The sequence below is a fragment of the Adiantum capillus-veneris genome, chromosome 27 (assembly GCF_014529385.1).
Source record: "Adiantum capillus-veneris isolate H3 chromosome 27, ASM1452938v2, whole genome shotgun sequence".
NCBI classification, from domain to species: Eukaryota; Viridiplantae; Streptophyta; class Polypodiopsida; order Polypodiales; family Pteridaceae; genus Adiantum; species Adiantum capillus-veneris.
This window is the reverse complement of record NC_140957.1, coordinates 58,738,836-58,761,102: the sequence shown is the minus strand read 5'-3', so window position 1 is coordinate 58,761,102 and position 22,267 is coordinate 58,738,836. Positions and strand designations below refer to the sequence as shown.

Sequence of the window (22,267 nt, the reverse complement as noted above, 5' to 3'; positions counted from 1 at the left end):
GATACTTCAAGAACTCCATTTTACATTGGTCCCCCTGGCTCTACAAAGTAGTAGATCTGCCACAGAATCCCTATTGGATAGAAACAGCCAGGAAGTTGAATAATAAGGGTTTGAATCAACTTGGGCAGTTGTGGGACACTAACTGCAAGAGCTAGAAAACCATCGACCTTCTGGTTACCTAGTACCAACTTAATAGCTTGGAGGTCTTGCTTGTCAACAAAGTGATGAAAGAGCTTGACAATGTAGTGATGCCAATATGTGATTCGGAGTTTGACTGGAATGCCTGGAAATGGCCCGGAAGCAGTCTCCTCTGGAAACCGCATTCTAAAGGCATCTATCATACAATGATGCATAAAGAGAATTGGTCTAACCCCCTTAACAAGATATCGAAAAAACAATGGCCGGAGGAAAGGTGGGAGCAAGTAATAGAAAACATCTGGAAGCCAAACGTTCCGCAACACATGAAGGTATTTTTATGGAAGGTAATTTGGGGGGCTCTTCTGACGGGGGTGAAGATTCAGAAGAGAGGGATTGGATCAGATCGATGCTTGGGGTGCAGGTTGGCTAGTGAAGATCTAGCCCACCTATTCATGGGATGCCCGACTATCAAAGGCCTCGCAGGGAAAATCTGCAGGTGGGTCCAAAGAACATGGAAAATTGGTTTTTTCAAGACTGATCTATTCCTTGGAGGTAAGAATGCAGGTGGTCCTGCCCTCCTCATCAACACTCAAATCATCAGGTACTTCATTTTACATAATGTATGGCAGACAAGAAACCGCCGTGTGTTTGAAGGTGGATATGAGGTGGCAAGCATCACAAAAATTATACACGAAAGCAAAGTGCTATATGGACGCTCGGGCGTGAGCAAAACTTGGAGGATTGGTCTAGGACTATTGGTGCCTTGTTGTTAGCAGATGGAATGCCTAGGAAGGGGGAAAACCTTGGCCAATGGTAAATAGATGATCTCAAAAGGACATGATAATTGACCGTGTGTATCAACGATAGGGGGGCGGTTTGTAAGGGGTGGTTGCCCATATAGCCGATGTAACTGTGGTCCCTGGATGATGTCATGGCTCAACATGAGCATGGCAAGACCTTGTAATTTCTTGGGATGATCAATATAATTCACTCACAATTGTGAGTTGTGAAAAAAAAAAAAAAAAAAAAACAATGACTAATTTTTCACCCTCAATAAAAAGAAAACCGCGCGCGACTAGGCTGTCTGAAGGTGTGAAAAGGCTCAACTTTGCTATATCTCGGTAAACTATCTAAAGGAGAAAGCCTTTAGCAAACCCTAGAAATTGATCGTGCGACCTTCTGCGTTATCTGCAGCTCGCCTTTGGGAGGGCTTCATTCTGTCAGGATGAGTAAGTGCCTTCGTCTTCTTTGGATCTCTCTGGTTCTCATTGTCTGGCGGATTGTTTAGTATTCGCGCATCTGCGTGTCCGATTTGGTTTCACTGTCTTTTTTTTTTTCATTTTTTGATTGCTCCTCTTTGTAAGGATGCTCAATTAGGGTTCGCCTATGCCTAGGTTTCTGTGTTTTAGTATTCTGTTCTGCTGTGGCATCTTGCATGGTTTGCAGAAAATTGGTGTAAATCTGAGTAGTATTCGTCGTCCAGTGTTTACATTTCTTTCGATTGCTGCATGAATGCTGTATCGAAGCAAGCCCTATCTCGTCTGTATTTTCCCTGCATTAGACTCTTGATCATGGGATATTGCAGATTGAAATGTAAATGTTTTCGAGCAATCTCCTTCATCCTGATGCTTTGCCATTGTTTACAGGTAAGGTGCATGGGTCGCTGGCTCGTGCCGGCAAGGTCAGGGGCCAAACCCCTAAGGTTGCCAAGCAGGAGAAGAAAAAGAGACCAAAGGGTCGTGCATACAAGCGCATCCAGTACAACCGCCGTTTTGTAACTGCAGGTATTTTGTTGTATACTTTTGACCTGGTGCTCTGTCACGTCAGCATTGAGTTAGATGGCTTATGTAGGGATAAAGTTGTACTACGTTGAATTGATTTGAAGGGACTATGTGAGTTTTCCTGCGTATGTGGTGTTGCTGATGGGTTTCTGTCTTTCAGTTGTCGGTTTTGGTAAGAAGAGGGGACCCAATTCATCAGAGAAGTAAAGCTAGCTGGTAATCTTCTTGTTAATTTTGACAGAAGAGGAGTTATATCTTTCTGGTTTATGACCCATTTGGTCTTTTCGTGGCTTGCATTCAGGTTGTAATTGCGAGCCTTGGATCGCTATACTGATTCTTGAAGATGGATAATGATAGGGGAATTCTTGATTGAGTTAGGCTAAATTTTGAGAGGTTATGGAAGTGGCGAAAGACCTCTTGCTGTAAACTGCGAAGACTGCCTGTAAAAGGCTGTGATTTTCAAAGCACACTGCTGACTGCTTTTAATCTACTTTTGATAATGTCTGTATCGTGGTGCATCATGGCCTTGTAATCTTTTGCTATACGATCTATCTTGCTTGCTTGTTTATGTAAGGAATTTAAATGTTTCTTTAGCTTGAGTCTTTGGTTAAAAACTGACACAATTGCTGCCTTAATATTGGTGACTAATTAGTACTAAGATTTGTGTCCTTGTGGGAAGTGATAAGGGTTTCTCTATTTAAACTCACCCTTGTTTATTGATATTCATTTTATGGGTATGATCGATGGTTGTGATGCATAGTTTGTGTATGTGCATTTTGATTTTTGACTGTTAAGGACTCTTAACAAGAAAGAGCATTTCTTCAGAGGGTAATCATTCTACAAGGGGAGGCAGAGAGTTTTCGAGAAAGCTGTCCCGTATTTGCTATAAAGTTTTAAAAAGAGGAGAATATTTTATTGCAGATTTGAAAATGGTGTTAGAGTTGGCAAAATTACATAAAGTGGTGAATGGTCCTTAGTGAAGTTTGAACATGGTTCAATTTAACCGGTTAGTGGGTTACTTTAGGGTGGGTGGGTGGTTTGAGGGTAGAGTTTCGATGAGGGGTTTTAGTTTGGTTCATTTTGCCAATAAGTGGGGCGATATTATAACATTTCAAAACTAGGTTATTTGGGGTTGTAGGGAAAGCCAGAAATTTGTGTTTCAAAGTCATAGAATCACTATGAGGGTGGTAGCGAGAGGGTTTGGTCATTTAGATTTTAGTGGAATAGCTAGGAGATGGAGAGGGCGGGAGTATTGACCCAAGGAACAGAGAAAGAGGAGTATGATGTCATTTGTGATGGTAATATCTAGAGTGTGGCACAAAGGGGGAGAGATGGTGGGAGATTCTTTGTGCTTGGAAGGGTGAGCTGTAGTAGGTCTAGCAAGTAGTTGTGTGACCCATTCATTAACTCAAAAAGCGTCATTTATGAACTGTTTGGAATAGACAAGAAACAATGAGTGAAGGACACTCATTGAGTCGATGATGCGAAGAAAGAGAAGCATAGAGGGTCGCAGTGCCTGCGGCCCATGGTCGTGCTCTTATTTGATGGTGTATCTTATTTTCAAAGGAATGGCTATGATGGTTTAAGCATTACAAATGATGAAGAGATAAAGCTTGTACTAGTAGGTGTAAAGTGATCTTCACTCAATGATTCGGTTGATGTTAGGATCCCGAGATGATTGGAGATGGTAGTGTATCAGGACTCTACATTGAAAGGAAAGAGGAGGATATCCAACAAGGGAGCAAGAATGAAGGTCTTGCATACGGTTGTAGAGTCTTTCAGGTGTTGGAATTGTAGGTGCAGAAATTTAGAGACATTTTCTAAAAGGTATTCTTTGTAGGAGCAAATGTGTTAGGCCACTTGGTGGGGTTTATGGAGATGGGAGTGCAAAGGCAACGCTTGAGGGCAAATTTTACTAAAATGAAGTTGAACATTGGTCTTTCTGGGAAATACCTTCTATTTTACTAAGAGGACAAGACTAGCCCCCTAGATTTAGGATAATCCTTAGATTTTTGTTAGGGACGTCTTCGAACTCGACGGTAGGAATGCATCACGAGTGATATTGCCTAAAATCAAACATAACCGTATGATTTTGTCTTGGAAAAGATAAAATTGTAAGAGATCCTTACATGTCAAGAATCTCATAAGATCATTACAGAACATATTTCCCACGTTGTTGAAGGATTTTTTTTCCGAAGGGATCCATTTCCTCAAGTTTGTCACTTTACGGTGGTTGGTTTCTTTTTTTTTTTTGGTCATTTGCATGGAAGGATTTATGTTTTGGAATGATGTTCTACCACTAATTTTTATGATATATGTTCAATGGAAAAAAAAGACATTCTTGGATTAAAAGAGGAGTTAAATGATCCTATTACTTCCAGAGACTCTTTCTCATACCAAGACCAAAAGGGCATATCTTCCTATTTACATCTTTGGAAGGTGGAATGATGACCATGATTTGCATCAATGAAGCTTTCATGCTTATAATTCCCAACATATATACCTACTTAGAAGTAGGTTTAGCTAGAGTAGAAAAAATTCCTTGCAAACTTTGTCTTGTAGCATGCTTTAAACAACCCTTAGGAATTTAAGAGAACCACTCATCTTTTGTGAACCATAGAGTTAATCTATGGTTAGAGGTAGTAGCCTTTGTCTTTTGCTAAACATAGAATATCGCTTGTTTGATCTTATTGAAAGCATCGTGTAAGTCACAATTTCATTTCTTAGGGATCTTCCCATGCCTTTCCAAGATTGGAGGAACTTCCGATTCTCCTTTCTTCATACAAGTGGATGCATAGACAATATGTTGGTACACATACTCTTTGAGTGGGAAACACTCCTCCAATTGAGTGTGCTTATCTACATGCAAAACATGTACAATGCGTAGACTTAGTACCAAAAAGTCTCTTCTTTTTTATCGGTTGTTTGAGAATAAGACACGCAAAAAGTATTTATCATTTTGGGGTCCTTTTTTGTTTTCCTTTTATCCCATCATTATGCTCATAAACAAGCCATGATATTTGAATACCTAAAAAATATAGTATGTTGGGTAAATTTTGATAGTCCCTTTTGATAGATAGAAAGAAAGCTTACATTTTTTATCAGCTATTAACTACTTTTTGGTAATCCCATGAATAGATTTTATGAAGCCAATGGAATTTATGGATAGAGGCTCCCATTGGAGAAACGGTAGTAAAGAGTGGATGAAGGAAATCAAGTGTAGTATGCTTTAATTTAAGATGCAAAGCTTTCCATATGCCTCACCAAGAAAAGTATGAGTTGAGGAGCTTTGCGGTGGTAACTCGAATTCATCTAATTTTATACTTGTCCTTCTCAGTCAGAGAAGAGTACGTGGGTAGCCAAGAGCCTCGGAGAAGATAACCATCTTGTAGCATAATATATGGTTCCTCTTCCTTCCTTAGGGCAATTGCATTCATAGCTTCTTTGGCATTTGAGCCAATGATATATGAATCTACAATTAAGATCATTGTGACGTATGTTCCTACCTTTCATTAGACAGAGGTCTACATTAGAGCACCATTATATGGTTCTTGCTGCCAAGATGAACAATATGAGAAGTATAACATGAAAGAAGAATCACATACCTCATTATTTTTCGTGGAGTCTTGTTGCCAATGTGGAGTACACTATGTTTGAGAATCCTTGCGGGTATTGATGAGACACTCCCATCATTTGCATTGGCATGCCCTCCGGGGACAAAAAAAAACCACTCCATGCCAATCACTTCGGGTGTCGAGACTTCGAGGGGTACTATGAGAGACTTTAAGGGATACTATGAGAGACCTAATCACTAAGATAACTTGGAGTCTCTCTTTTAGTTTGGAGAATAATTCTTCCTAACTGGAAGTCTAAGAATGAATTCATGGAATGGACTAGCTTTTTGCCTTCATTTTACTGGTCTTGCTTGTGGATCTTCTTTTAGTTTTGTAGGTTTTAGCTCGTTGGATCTCCTTGATGCATTGGATATAGTTTTTTGTCCTCGCCTTGCCTTCTCTATGCTTCTCCACTTGTAGTGTGTAATCAAATTCCTGTAAGTAGTCGGTGGGAGCTTTGGCAATGTCCGCTTCTGTAGGCAGTCATACCGTGGAGAGAGATAGAGAAAAAGAGAGAGACTTTGGCTCTAGTCCCTAAAGAGCTTCGATAGTGTCCGCCGCTCTCTGGAGGTGCACTATGTAATCATGTTAATGTATAACGTGAGTTCAAAAGGAGGGGTTTTAAAATGAAAAAAATTTAGGCAATTTAACAGAGTTACAATTAAAATTAAAATAAGGGGTTTTTATATTCAATTTTGAAAAAAAAAATCTAAAATAAGGGGTCATTTTATTCACTTAGACATTTTAAAAGAGGGGTTTTTTCAATATCCCACGAACACACGTTATATAGGTGGGTATTGGACGGTGAACCCCTCGAGCCGTCGCTGTAGGTAGTTTGACTGGGGGGCGGGGGGGGGGGGGCACTGTGGTGGGGGCGGCGAATGCAGTAGACAAGGGCGTGTGCCTGTATGTGTGTGAGGGGGGAGAGAGAGAACGGTAGTTGAGAGTGCTACAAATGGAGGCGTGGAGATCCCTGCAAAATACCAAAAAATAGCACAACAAAGCTCATAAACGACAAAACTTGCATACCCGCTAATCGTACTTGCACATAAATGAAGCTTTACTCGAGAGGAGAGAGACATGGGGTGACAGAGAGTAGGAAAACACGTGCAGGTGCACCTTCTAGAGCGGAGTGCTACACAAGCACAGCGATAGAGAAGCGAGTAGAGGAGAGAAGAAGACACAAGCATTGGGTGCAATCTCCCCCCGTGCAAGAGTGACCGTTTCCCTCTTGCACGTATTTACTTTATAGATTTCTTGAATGGTCAAGTGAGTACAAACTGGCCGGTCGATCATAAATGGCCAAAGCTCATAAAAGAGCACTTGAATAATGTACGTAGAGTATATATCCATTTGCATAGGCTTAGATCGGTCAAGCCTTTTCCACTTGTGAGCTGCAATAAATAATAAAATATCAATTCCATAACATACCTCTCTGTTGGAAAGCAACTGTCCTCAATTTGCAAAGATAAGAATCTGTTGACCATTCTTGACAAAAACAATGATTATTATTTTACATAGCAAAAGAAACATTTATGAAATTAAACAACATTGTTTATGCTTGCTGTCATCCACATACTACCTATTCTAGTGTTTCATACCACTAGAATAAGTAGTATATGTCATACCCTAATGAATCAGAATATCATTGGTCACACTTATCATTCAATAATCAATTTCTCATCAATCTCAAGTCCAATGCCATAAATAATGTTGCGATAGGAAAATGTCATATACCAAGTCTAAATCCCACATATATCCAAGTCCAAATATGAGGGTTAGATTTCGGAAGCCCGTTTTAACCATTTTTAGTTCCATCGTTCACATCTTAGTCATTATGCACTTGTGAAGGTAGCAACATCCTTTTGGCACTCCTAAATCTTGAGATGTAAAATCCTTCTATTCTAAAAAAATTTCTTGAGTCACTTTTGAAGCCATATGGCACTCAATTAGTGTCATTTTCATCCTATAAAATCTAGTATGAATCCATATGGACTTTGTTAGACGCTTTTGGAGGTAGCATAGTCCATTTGGCACATGTTGGCCTTTGAGTATACCTTACCATCCTGTTTGTAACTTTAGCTCTTCCACTCTTTTTATTTTCTCTCTCTAGTGGCCATTAAAAATAAATAAATCATTTAAGTAGATCAAAATTGAATTTGGTGATATTTCCTTGCCCTTCAAATGATAGTCGTCCTCAATTGTGCATCTTACAAGGATTCATTACCTTGTCCATTGTTATTTTGCAAAGGGTCCCTTTGAGCACATTGACACCCTTCCACAATAGATGACTAGTCTACTTAGTGCTTAGAAAACTAGTTTTAGTAACCGTGTCTAAACATTGTAGCATTGCACCTTTATATGATAAATTGCAAGTCTCCTCAAGATTTTGAAGGACCAAGATGTCGTAGTATCCTTATTGTGTTGTATGCATTACACATTTGGAGCATTGAGAAACGTAATCGGAAAACATTTAGATAGGCAATTTTTTGTTATTTCATTTGACATCATTTATGTAGATAATTATATTTTATGCAACTCATTGTAAGTAACATTAGAAGTAGAATCTATACTATATATGATGCAGTTTAAAATTTTCAAGCAAGGAGATGGCATCCAAGTGTCACACATTGGTTGACTTCAAAGAAACCCTTACAAAGCACATTGGTTGACTTCAAAGAAACGCCCTGGAAACATGTAGGTTCACTGCAATTGTTCAAGAAAGCAGGGAAGCGTTTGTCGCCACAGAAAAACAAATGAATGTTGATGAGTGGAATAGGGCAATTGATGTGACAAAGTCTCAATAGATGTTTGGGTCATTGCTCAAGTAGAGGTTCTTTTCAAAGGGTCGCAAGGTGGCTTCCCTATCAGGCGATATATCTATGGGTGATGGAAGACGTTATGGCTCGGCTCAATCATGATCAAAGTTTGTAATTTTTTGGTTTAGCTAATACAATACACTCACCATTTTGAGTCTTGCACCAAAAAAAGGAAACAAAGTACTTTTGGCAAAATGAAAAGTCAAAAGGCTTTCTACTTTATATAAAGTAAATGTACCAATTTAAGTGCACACAACAAAAAAAAGGCAAATTTGATGGACATTTTCTTATTTAATGAAAACTTGATTTTTAAAAATATAGTTGGCTTTGTCTTTTTAAGGGGCTTTTTTTAAAGATCAATATTGATTTTTTTAACAAATTTGTGCAAGTTTATATTTATTTTTTTAAAAAATAACTATAAAGAGACACTTCTATACTCTTTCTTAAAGTGCTTGCAAAATTGTTGAATGTTAGGCACCTCTGTTGTTGCTGCCCTTCCTCTCCCAATTCACCGGTTACTATAGTGAATGTGTGTACATACGTGCATGCACACAATAGAGATACTAACAAAAACTCAAACATTTAGTATGTTTCTACAAAGAGATGGGGGCTTGTCTGCTTATGACAAAACTGGGCCATCCATGGACTAGCAGCTCTAGATGCAGCTCAAGTATGCCACATGTGTGTGTGTGTGTGTGTGTGTGTGTGTGAGAGAGAGAGAGAGAGAGAGAGAGAGAGAGAGAGAGAGAGAGATGGAAAGAGAGGTGGAAAGAGAGATGGAAAGAGAGAGGAGGTTCATGGACAGTCCACTATAAGATATGGTAGGAGCACATCCGCTTGTGTGGATCGCCTTCTGAGATCGTAAATAGGCCACTGTCAACACGTGCATGTGTGTAAGAGAGAGAGAGAGAGAGAGAGAGAGAGAGAGAGAGAGAGAGAGAGAGAGTCCTGGAGCTATGAGAACTGAGTACAATTAGCCACATGAGAAAATTGAAAAAAACAAAAGCCAAATGAAAAACCTCTTAAAGAGATTAAGATTTTCCCATGGTAAGCTAACTAGAGAGAGGATGACATCAGCCTCAGAAAGATGGGCATTTCCACCAAAAGCACGCTCTGCATTCTCTCTCTCTCTCTCTCTCTCTCTCACACACACACACACACACACACACACACACACACACACACCCATGAGGAGAACTCTGTGTGTGTGTGTGTGCGTGCGCGCGCACGTGTGTACACATAGATACATACATGTATGTATGTATGTCTCTATCTCTCTCTTGCACAAACCCATGTGTGTGTATGTACACACAAATACATACATATATGTATGTATGTATGTCTTTGTCTCTCTCTTTCTCTCTCTATATGAGAAATTTTAGTGATAAATATGAAGGTTTTTACACTAATTTCAAGTTTTTTCTAAGCATTGAAGGAGATGTCACAGAGTTTAGCCTTGCTTCTAATTAACCACAGCAACACGTGAATCACATACTAGTATTATCCTTAAAAGTTTTAAAAAAACAATTCTAAAAGTTATTACCATTCTAGATATCTATGTCGTCAAGAAGTACAATGGGTATTCTTATAATGAAGTAGCTTATTTCTTGGAACTTCAAGGCCTTTTGTAGAATTTCATCACAAACATTGTGAAGTAGTAAATACTTGTATGCCATCACATTTATGCTTAGTGTTTTCACACTAACATTAGCATAGTACTTTTGTGAAGAATATTATACATCCACTCACAATTGTGAAATTGTGAGTTTGGCCCAAAAACAAACACAGTACTAGCACTAACATACTATCAATACTTCTAGAGAAGAAACTCAGATGGGGCATGGAAACTCTTTGAGGGTGTCAATCTCAATAAGTGAACATATGGAACGGATCTATCTATAGCACTAGGAAATCTATCACTCTCTACTCAGGCAATCTGCCTATGTCCTATCTCACCACTCTAGGTCGTTTCACTCAAACAAAGGAAAAGTTCTCTAAAACTTTAGGAGGATGTCTAAGAGGTCTAAGGGCACTATCCTACCAAGTGTGGTTGCAATCCAAGAAGGTACCAAAATCAAAATCCATCATGATCAAGGTCCTACAAATTGCAAGAGAACTACCCCCATAAAGGTCGCTCTATGACCTAGGAACACTCTCCTATGGTCAAAATGTAAAAAACAAACCATTTATGCACTCAAAAAGTCAGATTTAGCTTGTCGATAAAGGTCGTCGTCATGAACCATAGTGAATTGAGAATGATTATACTTAACTTAAAGAGCACAAGACAAGGAACACAATGCAATTGTCGAAAATAAATTTGGATTACCAGAGCTTGATAAAAATTATTTACAAGTTGCTTGAGAGTAGTCGCTCTCAATCGTACGCTTAGAAGCTCCAAAACTTTAGATAATGAAACAAAGTTTGTGTTCAAACTCAAAAATTTGAGCTTTATAGCTAGGGCTCTTTTGGCCTATAGCCGGCTTATAAGGTTGAAAACTCAAAACCAGGAATTATAACTTAGATTTTACAAAGGTATGGCGCAGTAGTCATTCGGCTCAATAAACAAAGTTTCTCTTATTTACAAAGCCTCCTAAAAAAAAAAAGATTTTAGGAATACAAAAAAGATGGCTTTGTGAAGAGGTGGTTGACTAGGAGGGTGCCCATTTGGTCCATCTACTAACAGTCTCCCCTTTGTAGCTGTTGCACGTCCTCATGCAAGATTTGTCTCCATCTTTGTCTTCCACTTTGTGTGCATCTTTTTCTTAAGTAGTCAAAATATCTCTTTTCTAGTGTCTTGGTGACCATTCTGAGCTTCTCTACTCTAGCCACCACGTCTGCTTGGATTGCTAGATCCTTAAATGGGTTGCTGAGGATTGCACTCTGCTAAGATATGTGTTGAGCCTACAGATTCTTTGTAATTGGGTCAAGGATGGTGGAGTCCATCTCAAACAATCCGGTCATGAATGCCTCTTTAAAGGTTTGTATGATGACCAACAATGTTTGCATGATTCTCCATGTGTCATAACTCTCTTGGGATCGCCCTTTAATAATAGGACAGAAAGTCAGGTCGATCCTAAGGTCTGTTGGAATTAGGGTTGCAGAGAAACTCACACAGCTTGGAGAAGACGAAGGAAACTCAAGGCACACAATAGAGAGTGTGTTACTTAGTGTGCAATGGAAAGATAGATAGCCCTAGAGTGATGGGTGTAATAATAGGACAGAAAGTCAGGTCGATCCTAAGGTCTGTTGGAATTAGGGTTGCAGAGAAACTCACACAGCTTGGAGAAGACGAAGGAAGCTCAAGGCACACAATAGAGAGTGTGTTACTTAGTGTGCAATGGAAAGATAAATAGCCGTAGAGTGATGGGTGTATATACAATGCTCGGGGGAAAAAACCTCCTAAAGAGGGAAAAAATGCCCTGGTCGTCCTACTGTGTTCACACACATCACTACCACATGTATATGGTAACAAATCCCTCGTGGAGTGATGCGGTGAACAAGAGCTGGCACATGAGTAAAGGGAAGTGCCATGCCCTGAGGACATGATCAGTCCACAAAGGGGAGTAAGCCCAAAGCTTTGCGGAAAGCTTCAAGCTTCTCACGAGACAATGCCTTTGTGAAAAGATCTGCAAGGTTGTCATGTGTTGGCACATAAGCCAAGCTGATCTCTCCTGCTGAGAGCCTCTCCCTGACATAGTGGTAATGCACCTCAATGTGCTTTGTGCGAGCATGAAAAACTGGGTTCCTCGCAACTGCCAATGCGCTCTGACTATTAGTGTAGATAGTGTTGGCAGTGTCCTGTCCAACACCCAAATCAGCCATAAGGCATCTGAGCCATACACACTCAACCGTAGATGTGAAGACTGCCCTGTACTTAGCCTCACAACTCGAAGTGGCCACAGTAGGTTGCTTCTTGCTCAACCATGATATACATGAACTACCAAGCATGAAACAAAAACCACTTGTGGACACTCGCGTGTCAAAACAACCAGCCCAATCTGAGTCCGAAAAAGCATGTAAGTCTGGCGGAAATGATCCCCCCTTGGGATAAAACAAGACAAGATGTAAAGTGCCACTAAGGTAGCGGAAAATCCTCTTGACAGCCTGCCAATGCTTAGACCCTGGGCTATGCATAAATCTGCTGACCTGTGAGACTGCAAACTGAATATCTGGCCTCGTGTTGCATACATAAATGAGGCAACCAACAACAGTTTGGTAAAGAGTGACATCAGCAGGATCGCCAGCATCATGTAGACTCAACTTCAAACCTGTTTCCATGGGAGTGGCAATAGGTTTGCAATCCTCAAATCCAAACTTACATAGCAATGTCTCTATGTAAGTTTTTTTGACACAAAGCAATACCACCATCACACTGCTTAAACTGTATACCCAAGTAATGATGCAACAGCCCCAAATCTTTCATCTTGAAAGTAGCATTCAAATCAGCCTTAAATTCAGCAATCTGTCTCTCATTTGGTCCAGTGATTAGCAAATCATCTACATAAAGAACCACAATGAGAAGTACATCATCCTCACGCTTTACATACAATGTGCTTTCTTTTGGACTGTTACGAAAGCCTCGTTTGACCGAATGAGTGTCAGGTTTCTCATACCAAGGACGAGGAGATTTCTTCAACCCATACAAAGCCTTCTTATATCTGCACACTTTGTCCTCTTGTCCTTTTATGACAAAACCGCGAGGCTGTGTTACATAAACTTCCTCAAATATGTCACCATTCAAGAAAGCAGTAACAATGTCTGATTGATGTACATCCCAACCAAAATGAGCTGCCAATGCACATAGAAAACGCACAGTAGTCATACGACAAGTGGGAGCAAAAGTCTCTTCATAATCTATGCCTTTTTGCTGTGCATAACCCTTTGCAACAAGTCGAGCCTTATGGCGATCGATCTCACCATCCGGCTTGCGTTTCAACTTGTAAACCCACTTCGTACCAATGGCCTTTTTGCCAGGAGGCAAATCACATAAAGTCCATGTGTCATTTTCTATAAGTGCATCATATTTTGCTTGCATGGCAGCCATCCAATTTTTTGAATTCTGTGCTTCATCAAAGGACAAAGGCTCCTCAACATCATGTTAGCTAGACACAGCCAAAGCATAACAATCTGATGCATAAGATGCATGGCAAGAGCCCGAACGAGTATGACTAGACAAAGGTGCATCCAATTTACTATCACGCAAAGTGTGCACCAGCCATTTTGGCATACCTCTAGCGTGCTCATTTTCAGCCCTTTCCTCATCAAGTACATCATGTACATCTGCATCAGTAATAGGCTGATCTGTAACATTTTCAGAAACCCCCATAGGCTGTACATTTGCCTCATTGGAACTTACATTTGTATTTCCACCACTGAAAAGAGGCAACAAAGTGTCATAAATGTCTTGTGAGCTTACATTACTGTCTCTAGTACATGACAGCAAGGGCTGAACAGAATCTTCCACAAACACTACATCTTGTGAAACCAGAATACGTTTTGTTTGTGGATGATACAACCTGTAACCTTTGCTTTCAACACTATAACCAACAAAAATACATTTGACAGCCTTATCATCCAATTTTCTGCGCTGTGTTTGTGGCACCAAAGCATATGCCAAACAGCCAAAAACACGCATGTGCTCAATAGAAGGCTTTCTATCATGCCATGCTTCATATGGAGTAATAGACCGCAAAGCTTTTGTAGGACACCTGTTAAGTACATAAGTGGCACACATGATGGCCTCAAGCCAAAAAGAATGTGGCAAAGCTTGACTTTTGACCATACATCGTGCCATTTCCGTTAGTGACCTATGTTTCCTCTCAGCAACACCATTTTGCTAAGGTGTATAAGACACTGTACATTGGTGTTTTATCCCACGACTAGCCAGAAATGCATTAAATTCATGAGACATATACTCCCCCCCTCGATCGGAACGGAGGGTGCCCATAGTACATTTTGAGACATTTTTAGCCATAGCCAGAAATTTTTTGAAGCACATAAAAACTTTGGACTTCGCTTTAAGCGGAAATACCCATGCATGCCTGGAGTAATCATCAATGAAAGTCACGAAGTACAGGTAATTGCCCAAGGATGGAGTTTGCATGGGCCCACAAACATCACTATGCACAAGCTGCAACCTGCATGTGGCCCGAACTGGACCATCCTTTGGAAACGTAGAACACTGCATCTTACCCAAAATACAACCTTCACAAACATGTTTGACAAGTGCTTCAAGAGACGGCAAAGAAGCAACCATATCAGATTTCTGCAAACACAGCAAACTGGCAAAATTCAGATGACCAAAACGTGCATGCCAAAGTTTTGCATCTGAAATAGCCCTTGAATCTGCAACAGCATTTGCAAAATTTTGTCCACACTTGTCATACAAAGTGAGCTTATACAGCCCACGGCACAAAAGGCCAGATGCAACAATTTCATCACCAAAATTGAGATCATGAACTGTACATCTGTCATCCACAAATTTGACTACAAGTCCAAGTTTAGCAAGTGCGGATACAAACAAGAGATTCTTCTTGATCCCAGGTACATATAGTGCATAAACATGTGTGAAAGAACTGCCATTAGAACCAGTAAGCACAATCTTTTCAACTCCCTGAACTGGATAAGAGGCATTGTTGACACAAGTGACATAATTCCCATGAGGAACAGACTCGAGAGAGGTGAACAATTCACGATGTGAGGTAATGTGCTTTGTAGCACCACTATCAAAATACCACACATGTGAATCTGTAGCAAAAACTAACAAGCATGCATCATGGACAACAAGATTGTAAGTGCACTCTACACTAAAAGCCCATTCTGCATCGACATCAGCATCACAGTCTCCTTTCACAGAAGACTCAACAATGGCTGCATTTGTAGTGGAACCAGCATTTGCAGTGGAACCACCCTCTTTCTTCTTAGCCTCTTTGGCCTTCAACTTAGGACATGACTTGATCAAGTAATCATTAACTTTACAATAATGGCAACGCATCTTCTTTTTGCCCTTATCACCAGAATTGCCAGACGAAGTGCCACCAGTAGAAGCATTAGGAGCATAAGTTTTGCCACTCGCAGCATAACCATAAGAAGTGGCTGCATTGCTGTTACCACCCTTTCTTTGAGAAGCAATAAAAGCCTGTTCAACTGCACGCTGTCTTGTCCTTTTTTTTGGGAAAGTGACTCTTGCAACAGCAATGTGCATAATGCATCAAACTTGACAACTTCAGGATTTCCTTGGGTCATCAGTCTCCAAGTACTAGCAAAAGTTTGGTAGGAATCTGGTAAGGAATCAAGAACAGTCTGCATAAGGGAAATGTCTGAAATGACTTCACCTGCAGAAATAATTTGCTCACTGATATCCTTGAGACTAGCAAGGAAAGTGGCCATGTCATCTTCCTCATGCATAATCTTTGATTCCAACTCTTTACGCAGCAAAGCAATTTTAGCCTCATTAGGACTTGCATAAAGACCAGCCAAAATATCCCAAGCCTGTTTTGTAGATTTTGCTGAACAGATGTGAGGAACAATGGTGCGCTTCACAGACAATGCAATCAATGCATGAGCCTGCGCATCCTTTACATCCCAACGAGCTTGTTCTGCCGTAGGCAAAACAACTCTAATAGTAGAAATCCTTGCAGCAAGACCTGCAACATCCTCAACATCACCTGCATCCTCAGAACCAGGACGTACATCAGTGCCCTGCACAATATTCAAGACGCCCTTTGACACAAGAACGTGCTGCATCATAAAAGCCCACATAGGGTAATTGTCCCCATCCAACCTGTCCTCAGCAGCAAACATCTTGAACACATCTGCGTTTTTGTTGTCAGCCATGGTAAATGCTGCACCTGATGTGAAAACTGCCCGAAAATAGGATAAACGGAGCGGGAACAACACGTGCTATATAGCACAAACCGTAGAAGACTATAAGGCACCTGTTATGCAAAAAACGGCACTGACAGAAACTCTGCACAAAATGAAAAAATTGCATGCCTGCCTGTAGTGGAAATGGAAGCCGAAATGAGCCCGAACGCTCGCCAAAGCTCACTGAAATCGGAGAAAGTGAGCAGCCGTGTACTGGAGCAGCTGGCGACTAAGCCCGAGAGGACGTAACCTGCTCTCATACCAATTGTTGGAATTAGGGTTGCAGAGAAACTCACACAGCTTGGAGAAGACGAAGGAAGCTCAAGGCACACAATAGAGAGTGTGTTACTTAGTGTGCAATGGAAAGATAGATAGCCCTAGAGTGATGGGCGTATATACAATGCTGGGGGGAAAAAACCTCCTAAAGAAGGAAAAAATGCCCCGACGGTCCTAGTGTGTTCACACACATCACTACCACATGTATATGGTAACAAGGTCTTGTGGTGCACTTCGATAGGTCGGTTCACCCTATGGTCGCTTCTTGAATCACTTCTTGTGCCATAGAGATTGATTCTCTAGAATTGCAAGCACCTGGTCTGTTGATATTGGCACATCTTTGTAATCTCCCTTCTTGCTGGTTTCAAGTGCTAGTAGGAGCTTTCTTTTCCACAATAGTGCCTCTTGCTTCATTAGCGGCAATGGAATCATTTTGTGGCCAAAATTCTTGACCATTTTGTCAGGCTTGATCATTAGTAGAGCTGTGGATTCCAAGACCTTAAGCACACATAGCATATACTCCTTAGTGATGTGTTTGGAATCTGAGCTATCCACTTTTTCATCTCCTCCCTGGCATTTGTGAGTTCCTCGGTAATCAAAATCATGGGGGAATGTTTTTTGGCGAGCAATTTTTGGCAAGCGCTTTTTTGGAATTCGACGAGCAGATTCCAAAAAGATTATTTCTTTCTCTCAACCCTTGATAACTGAGGATCCACTATTTTTTCTCTCTCCTCTCTCTCATAAATTTGTTTCCTTGGCAAGGACACATACACAAGGACCAAACACACCTCAATCAATACTCTGATCCTTGAGCAATAAAGGTCTCTCTCTTCCTCTATCTCTTGCAAAGTCTCCTCTCTCTCTCTCTCACACACACACACACACACACACACACACACACACACACACACACACACACACACACACACACACACACACACACACACACACAAGGACATGTATACTCCATTTTATCTCTCTCTCTCTCTCTCTCTCTCTCTCTCTCTCTCTCTCAATCTCTCTCTCTCCCCCCTTCTTTTCTGTCTTTCTCTTGCACCTCCACTCTAAGCGGTGTCAAGGCGGAGCCGTCTCTCTCTCTCTCTCTCTCTCTCTCTCTCTCTCTCTCTCTCTCTCTCTCTCTCTCTCACTCTCAACCGTCTTTTGACCTAGTAGACAACAATTCACTCTTTTGATCATAACTTCTTCATCTAAACTCTGATTTAGGTGATCTATAGCCTCAATCAAAGAGAAAAATTTTCTCTACACATTGATGTAAAGATAGATTTTTTCTGAGTAACAGAAGGCTTTTCTGTAATAGCATCTCAAAATTGAACAAATTGTCAAAACTTTGCATTTCGTTACCGACTTGAAGGCAATGTTGGACAAAAATTGCAAGGGTAGAAAATTCACACTCGCCATGGAGAATGATGCAAAATCTTCAAGGAATTTGGACGCTAATACAACCGCATCATCTACAACAACGGAAGCAATGATCATGGCTTACTTGCTCTCATTACAAGAAATCGTCAAAAAGAAAGGTGAAGAGTTGCACGCACTTGCAATGGAGAATGGCACTTTAAGAGTTCTTGTTGTGGAGAATGAGCACCTCAAGAAGGTTCTTGAAATGCAAACAACACGCTTGATACATCTTAAGAATGAAGTTCAAGAATGTAAGCGCTCTCTTGTTGACATGAATGTATTGAAAGAGCGCTTGAGCAAAGTTGATAATGATCATGTATTGAAAGAGGAAATGATAGATACAACACGACATGATGTATGTGAGATGAGAAATACATCCAATCATGGGTTGATATATGTAAGGATAATGTGGTTTCTACATTTGTTATCACGCAAGCGTTGTCCAAGCAAAGAATGTAGAGGCAAAAACACTCAATGAACATCGTCATTTGTGGAATCAAGGAGAAAAGCATGGAGACACCTCAATCTCTTGCAATTGCTATTGAAGAGTTTTTTGCTACATACTTTGGCATGTTTGGAATCATGGCTTATGGTGCACATATAGTTGGAAAACTAGGAGTCCCTCGCTTGGGAGAAAGACTTATTGTATGTACCATGGTTGATGAGATAAAGAGAAAGATCATCCTTGAAAATAGTTGGATCTACCTCAAAGGAACGGTTTTTAATGTATATAAGGATCGCACTCTTATGCAATAAAATGCACGTCACAAAGCATATAAGGAAAGAAGCAAGACGGTTAAGTGTTATCTCAAGAAGAAAAGTCACTTGAAGAAAATGCAAGTCCACCCAACAAATAGGAACACATGATCTATGAGACCAACTCATGCTTGCAAATAATATTTTGGAATTGTAATGGGTATCCATGGAATGCAGGAATTGGAATTGATGAGCTTACCAATGGCTCCAATGTGATACTTCTTGTCAAAACATGGGAGCATGATGTGCAACAAATTCTTGGATTTGACAAATACAATGTGCATTCTTTGATGTGGGCCAAAAATGCAAAGCAACGTAGAGGCCAAGGAGGCGTACCATGTATGATAAAAAAGGATTTGAAAGAAATTTCCATTGTCAAAAAGATAAGTATAAACGCTACTTATGGCTGAAAATCAGCCCACCAAATAGTCAACTCCTGTTTGTAGCTGGTTGCTACATTCCCCACTATGACTCCAACTTTTATGCTCGCTTGGATATGGGTAGAGATCAGACCTTTGTCAAACTAGAGAAAGACATTGCACATTACAAGGACCATGGTGAAGTCATTGTCTTTGAAGACATGAATGCTCACAAAAATACGTTACAACACGACACACAACAAGTCAACACGCCGCATGTTTCAAGAATAATGGATGACTTATACACGTATAATTTAAGTTCTATTGATGCAAAAGAACTGGATCACAATAGAAAGTCACTTCTATAGTGAAATAGTACTGGAATGCTCATTGTAAATGGTGTATCTTTATGGCAAGGCATCAATGACTTTATATGTAGAAAGCACAATGGTGATAGCATGATTGACTATATGTTGTTTTTGGAAGCCACTCTAGAATGCATAAAAAGCTTTACACTTGGTGAATGGAATCTTGAATTGGATCACTAGGATGTTATGTATTGACCTCAAGTGTGGTAAAAGACCCGAGCATGTAGCCTCCAATCATGATGTGAATCATTTGTACCTACATTTAGACTTCAAACGAGCACTTATATATGCTGATATGGTGGACCAAATGTAAAACATGATAGAGCATCAAGAGAGCCTAACATTAGAATGCAAGTGGAAAGTTTTCAAAGAAGTATTTTGCTCTTGTGTGAAGGAATGCTTTTCAGTGAAACACATGTCTTACAAAAGGTCTAAGAAGGGTAGCACCAAGAAGAAATGGTTTGACATAGAATATAGTCAAGCCCGAAAACACTTGCTAAGTTTGGATGTAAGCAAAGACAAGGAAGTTTACTTGGAACGTAAGCAAACACACTTGCCCATAAACACTTGCTTAGTTTTGATGTAAGCAAAGACAGGGAAGTTTACTTGGAATGTTGACACACATACAAAGCACTTGTTACAAAAAAGAGGAGAAGGTGGGAAGTCAAAAAACAACTTTTAGCAGAAGAGAAAGCACATGCATGTGGTAAGTTTTGGCAAAATCTGAAAGGCAAGCGTGTTGAGAACTTTGGTGACTTAACTCTTGAGGATATGTTTATGCATTGCAAGAATCTCTATGAGCAACCCAATGTTGATAAGATGGAGTGTTGTAGATCCCTTCCGTTTATGCCTCCCTTCTTTACCATTGAAGATGTATTCCGCGTGCTTGAGAAACTTGCTACTCGCAAGGCAGGGGATCTTCAAGGTGTCAAGGGTGAAATAATTAAATGGACAAGGGAGAAAACACGTTATTGGATACGTGATATGTTTAACCTTGGACTTCAACATAGCATGCCTCATGACTGGAGTACAAATTGGATTAAACCTTTGCACAAAGGAGGAGATGTGAACAATGTGAACAACTATCACACTATAATGGTTGGTTCTTTGATGGAAAAGTTATTTGGAGATGAAGATTAGTGAATGGGCTGAAAAGAACGAGAAACATGCGCTTGGCCAAGCAGATTTTCAAAAGCATCATAGCAGTATTGATCACCTTGTCACTCTTCGAGTTCTTATGGAAGCGTCTTGATTGAAAGGAAAAAAGTTGTATTGTTGCTTTGTGGATTTCAAGAAATATTTTAACATGGTACTAAATCTTTGGAGACGTATGCAAAGCCTTCAAGTGTCAAGAGAATTATGCATGCTGTCTTTCGCATCTACCAAAAAGTGGCATGTTGACTATGTATGGAGATGGAATTTCAATTTTTTTTGGAAGCATCATAGGTGTCAAACAAGGATGCCCACTTTCCCCAACCCTCTTTGGGTTACTCATTGATGAATCAAAATGCATGGTTCTTGATAAGAAGGCATAGAAGAGGTTAAGATCGAAATGCGGTGATCATTCTTTTGCTTTGTGCCGATGATATAGTGCTCTTGGCACATACTTTAGAAGATGCAAAAAAGCTTATGAGTGCCTTGGTACGCTTTTGTCTACATAGCGGACTGATCGTGAATGGATCCAAAATCAAGGTTGTGCTTGTAAAGACCCTCACTGACATATCCATGCATTGTATACAACAATAAGCAACTTGAAGTGGTAGATAGCTTCAAGTACCTTGGACTTGAGGCTCCATCCAATCATAAATGGAAGGATTGCACAATGCATCGCTTGGAAGCCAAAAAGAGGGCTTATTATGCATTTGAGAACATGTGCAATGCTGGAGAGATCAAGTGTTGGGCTCTCAAAAAGTACCTCTTTGACACGTTGGTGCAACCTCACAAGAACAAAGTCAACACAAGCATCCATGATCAAAGAACACACTAATTGCATTGAAGTTGGCTTTCCCAAACATCACATGACAACCAAGGTACTCTAATCACATCACACACAAGTGGCATTGAGCTCAAGGCTCTTAAACCTTCACACACTTAAGCACACAATTAGGCACAAACTCTAACAACATGACCAAGAGTGTAGACACACTACACTAATCAAGAGAATTAGAGAAGTAATCAACTAATTGAAATACTTATGGAAGAAGAGAGTTATGATCAAAGCAAAAAGTACATACCTCTCTCAAATCTAGAATAATGAGAGTGTAATACTACTTCATGACATAATGAAATGTAGAGAAGATAAGACTAATGAGTAAAATAGGAATTAGATTAATCAAGCTTCTCTAATTAGAATGGATTAGTACTAGCCTCTTAAGAATGGGCATTAAGCTCAAGGCTAGGCCATCCATAGAGTAAGCACTCAAGAGAGAGAGCTCTCAAAAGTGGATCCTCAAGAATGAAGCCTCTTTGCATAAAGGCTTTCACCACAATCCCTTCTACTATGGGTTTAAGTTTGAGCCTCCTAGCTAGCATATACAAATTTGGAACTCCCAATGAACCCAAGAAGTATACAAAGTGAGTAGAAACATTATGCACATCCATAGCATATCTCCCGCTTGATGCATATTTGGTGTAGCCTGTGTTAGCCACTGCTAACACACACACACACACACACACACACACACACACACACACACACACACACACACACACACACACACACACACACACACACACACACACACACACATGGCTGGTTATTGTGTGTTGCTATTTCCCTGGTACAATTAACTAGAACTATTGGCGTGAGGTACCTTTGGTGAATAATTGGCTTAATTTTAGTAGGTAGATTTTTTTTAAAAGGTGGTACCT

At 40.2% G+C, this 22,267-nt stretch overlaps 1 protein-coding gene across 1 annotated transcript; it reads left to right on the top strand.

The window, feature by feature from the left end:
- Positions 1 to 1,233: 1,233 nt before the first annotated feature.
- LOC147422047 (small ribosomal subunit protein eS30z/eS30y/eS30x) lies at positions 1,234 to 2,518 on the top strand. Its single transcript, XM_086502691.1, has 4 exons — positions 1,234 to 1,367; positions 1,785 to 1,922; positions 2,080 to 2,135; positions 2,221 to 2,518. The coding sequence occupies exons 1-3, from the start codon at positions 1,364 to 1,366 to the stop codon at positions 2,124 to 2,126; spliced, it is 189 nt and encodes a 62-aa protein (XP_086358817.1). The 5' UTR covers positions 1,234 to 1,363; the 3' UTR covers positions 2,127 to 2,135; positions 2,221 to 2,518.
- Positions 2,519 to 22,267: the final 19,749 nt, after the last annotated feature.